Raw genomic sequence first — 17,692 nt, 5'->3', positions numbered from 1 at the left:
TATATTCTGGATCATTATTGTCTTTCCTTTTCCCAGTGAATTCTTTATAAAAAAAAAAAAAAAACGTTAAAAAAAACAGAGAAACAGAGAAACTCGAGCAAACATTAAAAAAAAAACAGAGAAACTCGAGCAAACATTAAAAAAAAATCAGAGAAACTCGAGCAAAAAGACATTGAAAAATTTAAAATATTTCAATGTCCAAAGACGACTTGCTCATCTGGAAAAATTAATGTTCAACTGAGGAAAACTGCTGCTCCTGCTGGCTTATAAGTGACTGTTTCTTGCAATAATAAGTGAATAAGTGACCAATGTAAATATCGGCAGAGAAGGAAAAAAATCATAAGCCTATAAAGTTTTTCCTTTAATGTTTATTCTTGTAGTTGCTTATTCATTTCTTTGATTTGCTGGAGGTTAAACAGAAAAAGGAAAGAAAAAAAGACGTTTTTGGGACATTGTGTTTTGTAACTTGTGTTTCAGTAAGGATAATATAGAAATAATATTAATAATATGTGCAAAGTCTAAACTAGCTAAAATGAACAAGTCAAATTCATAAGATAATTAGAGCAAAAAGTGGAGATATTAATTTTTCTGAATGATAAGTATTAGAACAAAAAATTCTAGTGTTAGATGTTTGATTGATTTAGGGCTGTTATAAACTAACACCAGCTAGTTAGCTAGCTAGCTCTAGCTTTCCTTATTAAAAAAGACAGTTCTGAAATTATTGCTGTCACAATTCATGTAATAAGTTGCTATGCCAACAATAAATTCAATAAATTATAAATCAATAAAATACAGCTTTTTGTTTGTACCACTTTGGTGTCAAAGTAGAAGGGAAATATATACACATAAATACACAGGATTTGAAACTAAATAAAGCAACTTAGCTAAATAGCACTAGCTTTATGAAGTTAGCACTCGCTAACTTCGTATAACAAAAGAGGTAAACGTGATTGTTTTCCCTATTTATTAAGGTCATTGATATGCCACTTAAAATTGACTGAACTAAGGTTTTTAGCATTGTAGTCCATCTATTTTATTTATTTGGACAGGAAAAACATTTCATGTGTGCTTTTCACATGGACTAGCTGTAACTTGTTAGCCTGTTAGCTAACATTAGTCAATTTCAAAGCATAGGAAAGCAGAAAGCGTGTTTCTGGTTTTCTCCTGTGTAATCAGCTTACATCCTCCTTTTAGCTAATAAATTGATTACAGTGGACATCAGCCTGTTTGCTGCATTTGTTGAGTCACCTATTCACAGATTTTTCAGTGGAACTTTCTTTTTTCCTTGGCTCTGGTTGATGATGTACATAATATAGTTGCATGAGCTAACATTAGGAAGAAGTTGTTAGCTTAACATGGTAGAGCTATGACACATTTGTACTGTTTATTGGCGCATATGAAAATATATTTGGTGTTTGAGCTATTAAAGCAGGCAGTTATGAGCTTTTTTAGAGGAAACTTAAGTATTTGTGGATTTAAGCAAAAATATTCCTTCAAAAGCTGTGCTATAACATTTAAGCTAGTTAGCTGGTGCTACATTGTTTGCCTATGTTTACAAAGAACATATTTTTGGTTATTATTTTAGTGAAAAATAATATTGAAAGTGAAGCTAAACACAGGAGAGGAAAAGGCACAGCATCAAAATCTAAGTGATACAAGTTTCGAAATAGAAGAATATACTCATGAGGTAAAACTTCTTCATAACTTCCTCCTATTGTTTGTCAGATAACATCACACACAGAGAGGGAAGTCCAATGTTTGTAGACGAGTCAGTCAGGCTAGTTTTTTTTTTTTTTTACCTGAACTAGTTCACCTGCATACTGTCCACATTCCTGACATCAAGCCTTTCAGAGCCCTGCCTACAACTTCTGAGCAGTCAGTCTTTACAAACGCCAAACTAAGTCAGCTGTCATGTCATCATGTCGACTTTATCTCGACACCAACCAGTTCTTACAAAGTATTTCAACCCCAGCTGCAAATACAGATTGGCTGTTATGTTCAGATTAAATTATTTAATACATGTTTCGATATGATTCATAGGATGACAAAATGAAGTTGTGAGTTTAGGCTCTTAGTTGTACTTAAAGCAACATCAAAAAAGGGTTTTGTGTTGTTATTAAATCGCTGGAGAGGTCATGGTTCTTAAACAAGAGGAACATAAACAAACTGTTTAAAGAAGCTAGCCTCAAACTGCACAGAAAAATAAAAACCTGATAAGTTATCAATCCTTTTACATTGATATCTGAATAAAATCCAGGGTAACTGGTATAACAGGCCTGTACATAATATAAGTATAAATGGACCTTATCATTGAAGGCCTAGGTTTCCTAGAGTTGAAAGGTCTAAAGCAGATTTAGGGTATAAAACAATCTTCCAATCTTTGAGCATTTAAATTAAATCAAATCTACAGAGACATGGCTACCAGGCAAGACAAGACTAGTGTTAATCGAGGAAGAAGTCATAAAACCCTTGGTAACCCTAAAGAAGTAACCCTGACTGTTTAACATTTTGCCCAAAACCAAAAATACATTTCGGAAGAAGACCATATGTAGAAACATCACCTGGGAGATCCAGGAAGAAAACCAAACTATTAAAGATCTGAGACGTTGTAAAGATTTCAATCCAATTGAATAATCAAGACAGTCGGTTGATCTCCATTCAATCTGATTTGAACTATTTCTGAAGGAATGATGGGAAACATCTTTAGTTTCTGCTGTAAAGGGTCAATTTATCCCAAAAGACAGCCGCAGATGAAGTCAAATTTGGTTCTACAAACTGGGTTTCATGTTTGATTTGTTCCCTTAAAAAAAAAAGTAATTTCTGTTTCACTCTCAATTGAGCTACCTTTCTGTTGATTAAAATCCAAACTCATTGAGGCTTGTGTTTGTCTTTAATGAGGCAGTCTGGACCTCCACCGTCTTACCTGCACAGGTGAGTCCGTGTTGGAGGATATAATTGCAGCACACATCGCACCAGTTGTTCTCGCCTCCCGGCTCGAAGGTGTGTCCCTCCCCGGTCTCCTCCTTCACTCTGGGGTCCTTTTCTCCGGGGGAGAAGATGGTCCTCACGTCGGGGGCTCGGAACCGGCTCTTCCTGCTCCGGGGCGGCCCCCCACCTTGCTCTTCAACCCCGTTTTTAGCAGCTTCCGCCTGCTTCTTCCTCTCGGGGCTCCGGGGCTTCTCCTCTCTCGGACTCCAGACCTCCTCCAGGCTGGCCGATTGCGGGGAGGAATGCCGCCGGATCACTCTCACCACCGCGCCCTTGTTGGCCTTGGAGATCCGCATCCTGGCTCCAGGCGGCGGCCACGTCGTTTCGCAGGGAGCCTCGCAGGTCGTCGGGCTCAGCAGGGATGTGTTGATGCGAACAGGATCCACTGCCGAGTCACCCGTGGGGGCGTTTTCACGGATCCGAGGCGGGGGGTTAAACATTATTCCCTTCATGCTCCGCTGGCTCGGACGGGTCTCTGACGCCGAGCCGCGTCCTGCCGCTTAAAGTCCGCTTTGGTTGTCGGAGAGCAGGTTGATCTGCTGGAGAACGGGTTGGATCTCATTTCAGACTCCACAGCGGCCAGCATGACACGCTCGGCTTACAAAAATGCAAATTTAAAGTTCCTTACAAAGACTGCGAAGTAATAAAACCCAACTTATTTTACCCACACCGTCTATGCAAAACGTAAGGCTGCCAAAAAGTAATTCGTATCCCGTTTTTGCTTGTTTTTATTTTTGCAGCTTTCCATCATGTGAGACACAGTTTGTAAAGTAAAGTCAATAATCTTACGGTTAATTAAAAATAATAGTCTTCAAATGTTTATGTAAATGAATAGAAAAAACTAAATCTAAATGTCAGTTTTAATGTAAAAACGCAGTTTGACACGTTGTAGTTCCGATTCGGATCACATGAGGGCGCTGTTTCAACCTGAATTAAGTTTCTGGTGAAACAAAAATGCACATTTTAAAGGTCTTTACAAAAATGGCACAAATAGAGGCGTCTTAAATCATCCACACTCTATATTTAAAACCTAAACCTCCAAAAAGAATTCAGTCTGCTTTATTTTGGTTTTAAATGTAGTTTTATATGTAAAACACTTTTTGTAGGCAAATAAACCTTCTGTTAACTTTGAAAAGAAAGCCGGAAAAAATCTTAAATGTCATAAATACATAGAAAAAAGTTAATATAAATGTTTGTTTAAAAGTTAAAGCACGGTTTGTGTGGTTGTAGTTCACCTGATCACCTGAAACAAGTTTCTGTTCCTGGAATAAAATTTATTTTATAAAAAGTAATAAACTCACTTAAATAAAGGACTGTCAATTCTAAAGGTTAGCCTGAAAAGATACTTTTAACCTTCTTATTTTAAGTTTTTATTGTAAAACTTTACATATCAGATAATCATATTATTTTGTAAATATGTTAGAAATGCAAGTCACTTAAATATTAGGTTAAATGTTTAATAAGAACAGATCCCAAAACCCCTTTAACTGAATTCACACATAAACTTCGTTTTAAGACTTTTAATAAACTTTTGCATTAATTTAATTGGCACCTTTCTGTGCAAAATTCATAAGTAAACATGAATATAATTCTTACATTTATTTTGAAATTACACACAAAACTACAATTTTAATATTTAAAAACAATGTAAAAAAAACAGCTAAGGTACATATTAACCAAGTCTAATCCTGCTCCCTCTGTAAACATACCGCACTTGATATTAAATTAAGCAAATCATGTCTAAATTGCGATCAAATTCTAATTAAAAAAAATAAAAAAATAAAAAACCAGTTAAATCGACACCTTTTGATACTTGCAGTTCACTTCATGACCTCATGACGGCGCTGCTGTATAACATCAGCTATGAAAATTATTAGACAGAAGTTTCAGCGAAAGTTTCGGCATTACGTCATTTTATATACAAAGTATACATACAAAGTATATAAAATTAATATTTTACACTCAATATCCAGTAATTTGGTTTAAAATGGATTTTAATTATTTATTGCAGTGAATTAGTTATATTTTAGTTACTATTTGTACCAATAATAAGCATTTTTGTTTTGTGTACATTTTCTTCAACACAACTTATGGTTCATTTTAAAAAACTATGTTCTTATTTGAATTAATCTGTATAAGTTGAATAAACTTAAAGATATTCCAGAGAGGGATTTTCAGTTACTTTCTCATAGTCAGTACAAGATAATTGGAGAAGTTTATCGAAATAAAATTACAGTAAAAGTAGCTGTAATTAAAAGTTAACTGTGGTTAAAAAAAATATTGTGTGAACCTTTTTTTTTGGCCGTGTGTTCGACTCTGGCATTTTTTGTAGATATAAAAACCTTAATTTATTATCTTCATGAAATAAGAAAACTGACATAGTGCCACGAAATGTTTTTATTCAAAAATATAATTTAATGTTTACACTTATTGGTAACAAAATAACATTAACATAAAAAAAAAAAAACTTAAAGTATTCTTTTTTTTTTATAAAAGTGCAGGTGCGTTAACAAGACATAATGTTTTATGTAATTAAATAAATTAATTTTTGTTGATGGTAGTCTGTACAATAAGTGCTTTCCATTAAATTAATGTGAAAATAATTTCCTCATAAACTTTGGTCCAAGCAGAGAGAAAACTGCTCCTTGTAAACGATGAAGGTCCTGAGTGATTCTCTTCTTCGCACCATTTTAACATCTCTTTGTTGTTGTTGTTCTTGTAATGAATAATAAACTTCCAAATTAGTCAACTTCCTCTTCATCAGGAAACACTGCCTCCTGTTGGAGAAAGATCAAACATGTTTCAGAAGGTTTAGAAAGAACTGGGTAAGTTTACTTAGACAGAAACAGGAAGTGGTGCCATATTAGGAAATGGAACCACAGGGGGCGCTATTTTCTATTTCCACTCATTGCTGACAACATACTGTACCAATTAAAAGGCTCTCGGAAAAACTTGTATATATAAATTTTGTGTTGTATTTTTCTGTATACTTCATTTGTTTTTGCCATTTTTTCAATAAATTTGCTTTAAAAAATATAAGTCACTGATATTTTGGTGTGTGTATATCACAAATGCTTTCTTTAAGTTATGTAAAATTGCTTTTTATGTAATCCTTACTTCTATAATTTCTCCAGTAATTAATGAAGATTATTAAGTATTATTTATAATGAATGTTTTATTTTGAATGTAATCTGTATTTATATTATTAATAGAATTAAAAAATAATGGCACTAAAGAGCTAAAAGGGGCGCCATTTCCCATCATAAACAGAAACTCTTATTTTAAAACATTATAAACTCAATCTAATTTATTTTTTATTTCTATGTCTGAACACAATATTTTACAAACATTGTTAAATAAAATTAAAAATAGGTACATTTTATGAACATTTGCAGTTATTCCTATTCCCACAATATTGCAGCAAAGACCTAAAATTATACTTTTATTGCAAATAGCAGCTTTAATAAAAAAGAATAAGAGAAGTGAAACCAAGAAACTCAATTAGTTAAATATACATTGTTTTATGGATGACAACACAAACAAGAACAAAAAAAGAGACTGCAGTAAATATTAAATAGCGCCCCCTTCAGCTCTGGAGTGCAATTGTGTCTTTCCCAAATATGGTATTTCCCCTTTTTCTGGGAATTTAAAGCAGGAAGTGAAGATGTACTTACGTATCCGCCCTGTGCCTGAGCCCACGATGAATAATATTCCTGCAGATATCGAGCTCCATGTTTATATAACTTGACTTTGGGCAACGCCTCCACAGAGGCGAGACGACTCGTTATCTGATGATAAAAAAAAAAAAGAAACATATTTGTATGAGACAAAATACAGGCATTAAAAGCTGCAAAGCTGTGAAGCAAAAGCTGCTCTCACCTCTAAGGCGGCAGCGATTTGGGTTCTGTTGGCTGCTTGAGGTCCTAAGGCGTCAGCGTTCGGTCTCCTGAAGCCGATCCTGATCAAAAATGTGTCGAGAAGCCTCGCAAAGAAGCTGTAGTCTAAAAAAAGGTCTGCAGCAATGTGCGCCTGGGGAAACTGTGGGTGGACATAAAAATAAACTGGTTAGTTTTGGAAAGAAAAGCTGTTTTAACTGTGTAACTAACCACCAAAATTAGAGCGTTTTCTCCATAAAAAGTCTCCAACAACACAGAAAAATGTCACTAGGTTTATGTTGGTTTTTGTTACCATATTTTCTGCACTATAAGGCGCACCTAAAAACCTTCAATTTCCTCAAAAGCTGACAGTGCGTCTTATAATCCGGTGCACCTTATATATGGACCAATCCTGAGCCACACCAAGTCTAGCAACTATGGTAAGCAGCCGCCGACTTCATTTTTGCCCGTAGAAGAAGAAGTGCGCGGTGCATGCTGGGATAGTTGTCAGAACGCTGGTTAGTTAATAAAGTTTGACTGACCTATCTACCTACCGACTGTCTAGAATCAGGTCGTCTGCAGGTCATTTAGCGCCACGTTCTCCATAAACATGCTGTGCACGAACGGAGACGGGTGACCATCGCCCGCCCACGCCCCGGCCCAGTCGCGGAAGGCTCTCCTGGCCGACCCGAGTCGGACTGTTTTGTTGATATTCACTTTAGTGCAGCTCCATCTAGTGGATGCATAACGTAACTCCAGCCTCTACTGTAGCGTCTATTCTATGCGCCTTATATATGAAAAAAGTTTTAAATAGGCCATTCATTGAAGGTGTGCCTTATAATCTGGTGCGCTTTATAGTGCGGAAAATACAGTAATCAAAAAGTTGCTAAATACAGTTAAGAGTTTATAATTAAGCAACAATGCTCCTGATAGCCCCACGTTGTCCCCCACCCCACTCATCTGTAGACGTAGCCACCCTCCCTCTGTGTCATGTGGCTCCACCCACTTTGATAGAATTTTTAAATCTTTTATGGAATTTTCACAGTTAAAATCAATAAAACATGGAACAGATTCCAGTTGCTATTTATCTTTTTAAAAATCATTATTTAGTGAAATATAGGATCTCTTTTGTTTATATTGTTTTATTATTTTTACAGCTTCTGATAAAACTGTGACAATAATTCAACCTATGAACTCTGGAGGAGTCATAAATGACTGAGTGAGTGTTTTATTTTTGACTGCATTGCATAATAAGTCATGTGGAGAGGAGAGGGGACGGGCCTGCCACACGCCCGAGTGTGACAGGCCCTGCACATTAGTCATGTGCAGCCGGACTTCCTGGAAGAACCCGATTACCTGTAATTTCCTTACCTTCTTGATCAGCTCGTCGCCTTGTTCCCTCAGCAGCAGACCAATCGCCTTCTCCAAGTCATCTTCCATCTTCTCCACATCATCTTCACCTGGTAAAGATTTTAGAGAAATTTAAATTTTCTAATTCAAAACAACAACATTTTAGGGCTCAAACTAGAAATAAGAGACTTGCCATCAGACTCGATGTCGGGAGTGAAATCAAACTCATTGGCGATCCCGATCACCCGGTCGGCCACTTCCTTCATCGCATCCTGATCTTCAGCTAAAAGAAACAAATGAAAACAAGCTGCAACGTTACATCAGCTGGGTCACTTTCTTTGCTGCTCACTTTATTTTATTTTATTATTTATTATTTATTATTATTATTATTATTTAAAATTTTGACAAAGCATCAGATTTAAGGTTTCCGTTTGCAGAAGATGAAATACAGAACTTGTTACATTTATGGGACACTTAGTAAAAATGTCTAAAATAAAATCTCCATTTAAATTTTAACCTTTAATTTGATTATATTCATTCAATAGTAGAAAAGAGCCAATGTTGAGCCATTTCCTGCCACACTTCCAGGTGGATGATAGCTATTAGAAGTATCCATCCACCTGGATGCTTCGCCCTCTTATTGCTTTTACAAATCAATCAGGATCAGCCAAATTTGACGTTTTTGACCGAAAAACACTTAAATGTTAAGTGAAACTATTTCTACAAAAAAACGACAAATAAAGTTTACAAAACAAGTGACAGCATGAATATTAATTGTCGAAATCAGTGTTGCAAACTGCATTGGTAACAATTGATTCCTAAAAGGAATAAAAGGGTAAAACATCCAAGAAACTGTCTTGTTCTTGTCACCTGATAAAACTTATAAACGAAGATTGAAAACTTCTGAAATCCACTGTTCAGATAGAAAATAAAACAATAGAATTTCTAAAAACAAAATAGTCAGTGAAAAATATGATATTTCCTACAGGATATTTTCCCCTCTGCTGAATAAATTATACTCAAATTAAATATTAGATTAATAATATACATATTTAACAATGAGAATCTGCCTCTGCAATAAAAAATGCATTTATTTAAAGGCTTATTCCACATCTTCACCAGATGTGGAGTAAAAGGTGTTTAACACTAAACGTTTCATATAATATTTAAACTCAAACCGATTTTATAGGGATAGTTTTTTCATCTCAGAATCTGAGTTACTGTATTTGACATCAGTATTAAAAAATTTCACTAATTTCTTTAATAATACTAATAAAAAATAATTTACCTCAACATCAGTCGCCTTGTAATTAGTAATTTGTCTGTATAAACAAGCATGCTAATTAAGTTTGTAGCTAAATTCCAACATTTATATCATAATTTACAAGCAATTATGCAACAAGCTTAATTGTAAATGTTAAATATGTTTTCACTCCTGATTAATTGCAACATAATTAAGTTAAATTTAAGTGCAAGTTGATTTCCTGTTTGTTGCCTTTTTACATTATTTGGTTCTGAACTGAATCTTTACAACCATAAAAGCCTCTTCAGATGCTCTCAGAATTTTTTTCTGCACAAATTAAATCTGAATTATTCAATAGGGAGTTTTACCATGATGCTCCTCGTCTTTGTCTTCAGGAACAAAGTTTCGGTTCATGGGGTCGTTGAGGTTATCATCCTGTGGCGATTCTGGCTCCGCTGTCTGAGGCTTAACACACTGGAAAATCACTTTCAGGTCCCTCAATATATTCTTTTTCTTCTTTTTCTTCTTCTTCTTCTTCTCCTCCTCCTGGTTTTCAGTCTTTCCAGACGTCTGAGTCACCGTTTGTTCTGCAGCCGAGCCGTTTTCTCTGGGTGTGTTGACTTTCGCTGGCCGCCGCCTCTGAGCGTAAGCCATCATGAGTCTGAACTCCACCGTGTCCTCCATGTTTTCTTTGTCAGAGTTCAGATTACAGTCCACGTGAGCCATGCCGTCGATTTCTCCAATGCGGTTTTCCACTTGGCTGTTCTCCATCTTATTTATCTGTAAAAACAACAAAGTTCTATTTATTTATCAAAAATGAATAATTTTAGATAGAATTTAACCTTTTTTCAGCTGAACGTTTAGTATCCGAGGTTCATGTTTTAATTTTCTATATTTAAGATACATTTTCTTTTTTACTAATTAAATTATTTCTGCAGGCACAGAACCAAAAGGATAATAAATAGACAAAACAACTCCTTAGTAATGATTAAATTTAAAAAAACTACAATTACAATTAATAAAAAAAATAAAACCAATTCCATATTATACTCGCAAATCTCAGAATCTTCGTTCATAAATGTGGTAAAAAAGAATTGTAGAGTTATGATTATTGTAAAAGTTCAACATGAGATTTTTGTTTACATTTTATTCTTTAATTATTCCAACTCTCAATGGAGTCTGGCACAAAAATAAAAACAATCTGAATACCTACACCGGTCATACCTAAACTATATTATTAAAGTAATATATTTTCATGTATCCATTTAAATCAAAAAATGTAAACAGTTATATATAAAAAATATCACATTTTTATTATTTTTATTATTTTTCACCACTTAGAAAGTGTAAAAGAAAACTTAATCCTTTGGCTAAAATATGAAATAAATAAATTACCATAAACTCATATTTCGTATTGTGAAACTTTAAATATGTAAGAAAAACAAACAACAAAAATCGCTCTCGGCATTTTTGGGCACATCTGGGTTGCTGTACAAAAAAAAAGTTTAATCTTACTCACGTACTTTCGCACAAATATACAACAAAAGCCTAAACCTACAAGTCTATGAACTTAAGAAAGTTATCCTATCCCGGTTTTACTTGTGTAATATTAGTTTTCTTGTATGTTCAAGTTAATCTTTTGGATATTTTAAGTGTATTTTCTGATTAAGGAAGTGCACCGAATTCATGTTGGGGCATGTTGAAGGAGTTTCCTCAAACAGCTGTTTGAATGACGACACAGATTGAAAGCTGAACCGTGACAGGACAAAGTTAGGCAGGTTAAAAAGGACAAAATGTCGACAAATATATTATTCAGTAAAAAAAGAAAAAAACATCGTAATTCTGCTAGTTTAGCGGTCATCATTCTCCGGAGGTTTAACTTTTTATAGTGAAATTAAACCAAAGACGTATTTTAATCTCGTTATAAATTATGAAACCTAATTTTAAAAAACCCAAAGATGCCGAAAATTAAATTACTTACAGTTCTCGAACAATAAAAAGTCTTCTTGTCGTCCGTTGACTCTTCTGACTTCTGCCAACCAACTACAGCCTACGTGAGCTGCGTCTCAGTTTTATTACGTTTATGACGTATTTTCGACGTCACGTGAAACCATGTATGTTCTTTCCTTTTACTATGGCAAGCCATTTTAAGATAAATTCGGTTTCGTCTGACTATCCGTAATTACATTTCAGATATATAAAACTACATTTTGACTATTCGGAATGGTAATTTAAGATATCTGTATTTACATTCTGACTAGTAACAATAATAATTCAAGACATCTTCAACACAATTATGACTAGTCAAAATTACAATTTTAGATATCTGAATTAAGAATGACGTGGAAGCCCCTGTGTGGTGTCCAAACAGTTGCCGGCAGAATTTTATGTTTCCTGCACAAAATTGTCAGTAAATGCCACAAATTAGAAGGAGCTCGACAATGTTGGAAATGCGGAGATAGCAAAATTTCATAAACTATAAGAGTGCTTCTGGTATCTGCAAAGAATTTCCTGTTTATTCATTTCCGACGAACCGAATGCACTTAAAAACAGCTTTGAAACCATTTTCAACATGAAAGTGGCGCGTCTTAAATCGCTAAAAAAAAGTCTAGTCATAAAACAATTAAGAGATATCTGGAATGTAAGGGCCGTAAAATCGAATTTATGCTAAAATGTCTTGCCATACTTGTATGTTTTACCATCTTTTGACAATTTACGTTGGTCTTTAGTCTCGTTTTGAATTACTCTTACATTTTGTTTAAATCACATACAAAAAATAACCATATAAAAGGCAGACATTATTTTACCAACTTACATTTTTTTTTACAGGTTACAATATATACTTTAAAACCCTTTAAAGTGAAATCAAAAATCTTCAAAGAAACTGAAAGTCATACATTGACAAATAATAATGAAGAAAAAAAATGCATTTCAACATGTAATATGAGATATTTAATGTGACATATTTAATACAAGTGAACAAATTTTAAAAATCATCTTTTGATCTTTAATTTCATCATCTGACCTTGACATAGTTATTTACTTTGAACAGATTGTGACAAATTGAAACTTCAATTAACCTCAAATATTTCTATCATGTTTAAGACAAGACTCCTGCAAGTAAATTTCATTTAAACTTCTCATAAAAACTATGAACCTGTTAACAAAAACACAATTTACTTCTAAATAAAACCAAGCCAAAGCATGTAGAAATTATGTAAACTTGTAGAAAATTTTAAAAATCTAATTATTTGGTAGTTTATTCCCACAAACCTAAAACACAGCCAATTTAGCCTAATTTAACATTAAAGATCTGGAAAGTGTCTTACTTTATTTATGTAAAGATCAGGTTTTGTATATAATTTTTTATTTTTACCCTTTCCTGACTTATCCTTCTGTCATGAGAATAGTTTGATCCTATGTAACCTTAATGCAAACTATGGTTTAGCAAAAGGAGGCAAATATCATTAAAATCATTTAATTCTGCTTTAGTTAAACTTTATTTCTGGTAAATAAGGCTGCCATATTTTATGTTAGGTCACAGAAAGCACTGCATTAAATAGCATTTAAACAAAGCATCCATTAAAGGGGAACAACTCTTTTTTTTAAATTTGTTTATTTTACACACCTTCCTTTAAAAGCAGTTTGCCTTTAGCTCAGTGTATATATCACACTAAAAGGGTAATAGACTGAACACTAACGGCTTTATTCAAATTTCTTCACATGTTTTTGGCCTGGAAAGGTTTACAAAAGAATTAAGCAAAATAAGTTTATATGAAACCATCAAACCTCAGGCACAACAGTTATTCAAATTATCCAACAGGTCCCAGGTTACAAAACATTGAGAACTGCTGATCTGAAGTCTAGATGCACCACAATACTCATTAGACAACATGTTTTTCTTCTTACTTAGTCATAGGATGATTCAGAAATATTAAGACATGTGACACGTTTGTTTTTAAGAATCATATCTGAGTATATTACTTTGGCTCTATAGCTGCAAATATGATAAACATCAACAGATAGTAAACAATTACGGTGTTTCAAGCTGTTTGGCTGTAGCTCTGAGATTATTAACACCTGATAGTCTGGTAGATCGGTTCAATTGGGGGCCAAAATTACAGCTTTTACTGTGGTGTAAAAAAAAGGAGGTTTTAAAAATAAAAATAAAAATCTCAGAAAATTTGATATCTCGGAAATTTTTTAGAAAAAAAAGTACATTTCTGAGTTTCAAAAGTCGAAATCTCAAAATTTCTTAGTGTTTTGGGCGGAAATTTCCCCAACACTCCGTCGTGCTTTGACGCTACGTTGTCAAATGATCCAAACTCATTGAAAATCCTGTTCCAATCCTCGCCTGTGGTGGCGCTGCATCAAGAAGCACTGAAGGAAGCGACACGAAAACCTCCAAAGAAGACATGAAAGTAACGTCTTCATGAAATGTAAACAAAAATGGGGTAGCGTCAAATTTTAGCGGTTGTAATATTTCTGGATACAATCTGAAGATGATATTCTGTGAATTTTACACATTAAATATGTTGAAACACTTTTCCTTCCGTCCTGTTGGCCACTAACCTTTTCACATTTAGCCTTTATTTACATTCACACTACAACGGTTTGTGCTTTAGTTACATTGTTACTCGATGAATGATGAAGCTAAACCAATTTAAATTCCGTTTTTTGCAATTCCAACCTCAATCGCGTTATTTATCATGACAGGATTGAGTCATGACGACTTTCCAGAAATGAACTAATGGTAGAAAATTTTGCTCTTGGGCTGTTTGTCACAACAAGGAGTCCACATGACTGTCATGTCAGAGTAAAGCCAATAGCAACGTCATGAGATCCTCATGCTGAGACTTGAAAATTATGCTGAGTCACAGTCATAGTACCTTTTGGTTTTCTTTGTATCCTAAACTTCCTTGTTTTTAATTTATAGAAATACATAATATCCCTTCTTTAATTTGACTTGACATGATATTTTGTGTCTGTGTAGTAATGATGAGGCAAGTAAAACTTACTGATACACCGGGAAGCAACCAGAGGAGCGAGAATATTACTAAAATGAACCCAGGTGGGTCTAATTAGAGCGTAAAGAGCTGAGGAAGAGAAACAAACCGGAAGTGGGCGTGGTCACGTAATGGACTTGCCAGTAGTTGTGTTATTTACGGTTCCTAAAAGAAAGGGTGAATGACTCACAACACACACATCTGCATAGTAACAGAGCACAACAGTTCTTCAATATCTTTAGATGCCAAACCGAAAGCTGACAGAACAGGAAGTAGCTAGCTCTTCAAGTTTACCGGAAAACAAGTCAGTGGACAGCAACACACAAAGATGGGAAATTACAGCAGTCACTCTGAATGATAAAACCATATTTACTAGTAGAATTAAGTGATAAAGAACTGTATCATGTTGGCCAATGATGAGACTCAGGAGGATGTTATAGGTGTAGCAAGGAAATTCAGAAGCAGGTGAACAAAATGGCAAATACAGAACCACCTCTGGCAGAAACAAGAACCAAACAGGGCGATTCGTCCTCCACATGATGCCGCTGGACATCACTCCTTTCTTTATGGAACCAGATGAGCTTTTCACAACATTTGGCAGGTTTTTAGAAAGTGTTGGTAGGAAAATTATATCAAAACAGTTGTCACCGAGTGACAGAAAAACGAAAACAAAAAATCTCTGTCCTTACACTAATTTTATTGGTTAATACAGTATATTTGGAAAATAAAAAATTGTGAACCTTACACCATTACTCCATTTATGGTGAGAAAGTCTTCATTGACGTCTTATGTTTCACTGCAGTCATTCCCATTGTGTGGCTTTGGCTGCTATTGACCAAGTTTGGCAAGAAAGAAAAGTAAACAAAAGGAAACTCACTTTTCAGGTATGTTCTCTGAGGTTGCAGGGAGTTCAGCGACACCTGTTTTCTACCTGGAAGTTAAGATTTCTGCACTGCTAACAGGAAAAATCAACAGAATTGTATCCCTGTTGGCATATTTTTAATATAGTGTACAATGTTACGCGATTAACCAAAGAATATATACTATTAAATAGATTAATAAGCAATTAAGTTGCAAAGAAAACATGTTGGTAAAATAATAAAGATGTTGGTGATTGTTTACATATATGTACATATATGTAAACAATCATATGTAACATGCTTGTTACATATATGTAACAAGCTTCTGTAAAACAAAACAGCTGATTTAGATTGCTATTAATTAACATCAGCATCATGTTGAGCTGCCAATGGTTCTTTGTTAATTGCATAAAGTGAATAGAATTAGTTTTAAACTAAATAAAATTTAGTTGAAAAACTAAATTTTTTTCAACTTTACCTTAAATCAAGAGCTAATAAGTGGATAAAACCTGGACTGAATTGGGTGTTGCTACCAAAGACCCATCCAACTGGTTTTGGAATGGATGCAGCTGGCTAACTTTAAGCTTAGAAAACAGAAGCAGAAAAAAACAATAATATTCAGAAACATTTTATAAATAAGTGGACCAGGTTTGTGGTATTAAACCAATCAAATTAAAGTAACTCCACTAAATTTGCCAATAGGAGTATTCCTATATCCAGACAGAATTAGCTTGTCTGTAGCTACAAAGAGAGTGGTTGAGTTGCATTTTACCAAATTAAATATGAGTGAAGGAGTATGGACACATTTATTTAGAGAAAATCCTCAATAAATGAAATCTTGTGTTGCTCTCCTATTTCAAGTTGCATTAAATAATCAAATAATTAGAAAAACAATCAACACCATGACGAGCGGACGTAAACTTTTGACCAAAACTGTAAATATACTCAGTTTATGTGTATTCATACCAATATTTGATTAACATTGAAAATAATATAGATATTAAGTGAATATTTGTCAGGGTAATGATAGCAAAGTGTGAAAAATAGTTAATAAGTGATAGTCTGATTTGACTAAACTTAGCATTAGCATCTTTGAGTTAGCCTAGAATGGTACTAGCATGTTACTTTAACAGATATTTTACAAATTAAACATGTAAAAGTTGCATTATATGTTGATAGTTACCAGTTTGACATAAATATTAGCACTAACATTCTGTGCAACAAATGGGGAAATTATATGGTTGCACTCTCGCTGTAGCATGCTAACAGATGCTAGGAGTCACCACGTTAGCATCGTTAGCAAAAATGAGCTTTTTACAAATAAAGTCTGTTTGGTGAGCTTGAAATAAATTTGATGTACTTTATTTGACAAAATATGGACTTTGTACTGTAATGACGATCTTTACATATATACTGTACACATACTAAACCGTATAACTCCGATACATGAGTGGTTTTCAGTCGGCTCCTTGTTGGAGGATTACAAACACAGAAATCAAGAAGTGTGGAGCCCCTTCTACATCTAGATGTCCAATGACAAGCACTTTTGTTGCAGATCAATGAGGAAATCAACTTTCCTCCAACATTCACTCAAACAGCAACTGAGGTCAGAAACAAAAAGAATCACAAGTTCTTTAAATAAACCTCAAGTATTCTCAGCAGCAGGAAAATGAAATGTAAAAGCAGAACAAAAATACTGCCAGAACATGCCCAAACTTGAATGAAACTCAGGTATAATTTTCAAAACTAGAATAATTTAATACTTTAAACAACAATAATGCCATTTTTTAAATGTTATTAAGCAAAAAACGAACCCAAAAGAGGTAAGAAAACGTCATGCACAAGTGAAGTGTGTTTGTGTCGCTCGGAACAGGCTGGACCTTTTCACACAGTCACCTCTTAGACTCACTCACATAAAATCCATTCCTCTATAATCCCAAAAGGAAGCGCTCTGTGTTGGAAATCGGACACCCGAAGCCACGGCAGGAGTCCTGCATTTCGCAACAAACGGTTGTCATCATCAAAAAGTGAATTTAGTTCAGAAGGTTTTCCGGTAAAAGTTGCACAATGTTGAGAGGAAGACTGAAGAGTCTGATTCAGGAATGTCAGCAGAAATGATGCTGTTGCAGATTCTGACCATTAGCATTAGCAATTAGAAAGTGTCTCAGTTTAATAAAACTCATTTATCCTTTTTTCTTAATTATAAAAAACCCCCAAAAAAACATTTAATGATGTTTTAAATGGAAAAAAATACAAATCTTTTCAAAACAGCAGCATGTAAGTCCAACTTTTAATTTGAGTACATTTATTCAGTGGGGAAAGCAAATATTACAAATTCTAAAATGTTTTACTTTGAAGCAAATTTTGGCA

General features: G+C 34.3%; 2 protein-coding genes across 3 annotated transcripts in view; both read right to left on the bottom strand.

Moving 5' to 3' along the window:
* Window positions 1-3,774, bottom strand: part of rassf3 (Ras association domain family member 3) — a 53,133-nt gene extending 49,359 nt beyond the window's left edge. The window contains exon 1 of the mRNA XM_008400493.2: window positions 2,924-3,774. Coding sequence (XP_008398715.1) covers window positions 2,924-3,440 — 517 coding nt within the window. The 5' untranslated portion in view covers window positions 3,441-3,774. The remainder of the gene's footprint in view (window positions 1-2,923) is intronic.
* A 1,685-nt stretch (window positions 3,775-5,459) lies between these two features.
* On the bottom strand, window positions 5,460-17,570 carry LOC103459162 (apoptosis facilitator Bcl-2-like protein 14). Of its 2 annotated transcripts, none has more exons than XM_008400492.2 (7): window positions 14,475-17,570; window positions 9,825-10,236; window positions 8,407-8,496; window positions 8,235-8,323; window positions 6,868-7,026; window positions 6,663-6,776; window positions 5,460-5,765 (listed from the first exon to the last, which is right to left on the bottom strand). In XM_008400492.2, the coding sequence occupies exons 2-7, from the start codon at window positions 10,225-10,227 to the stop codon at window positions 5,730-5,732; spliced, it is 891 nt and encodes a 296-aa protein (XP_008398714.1). In that variant the 5' UTR covers window positions 10,228-10,236; window positions 14,475-17,570; the 3' UTR covers window positions 5,460-5,729. The 2 variants fall into 2 exon arrangements, with proteins under 2 accessions (XP_008398714.1, XP_008398713.1); XM_008400491.2 differs by lacking the exon at window positions 14,475-17,570 and adding an exon at window positions 11,438-11,542.
* Between the last annotated feature and the right edge of the window lie 122 nt (window positions 17,571-17,692).

The sequence above is a fragment of the Poecilia reticulata genome, linkage group LG23 (genome assembly GCF_000633615.1).
Source record: "Poecilia reticulata strain Guanapo linkage group LG23, Guppy_female_1.0+MT, whole genome shotgun sequence".
NCBI lineage: Eukaryota > Metazoa > Chordata > Actinopteri > Cyprinodontiformes > Poeciliidae > Poecilia > Poecilia reticulata.
The sequence above is the reverse complement of the archived record's forward strand: the minus strand, read 5'-3'. Positions and strand labels throughout refer to the sequence as shown.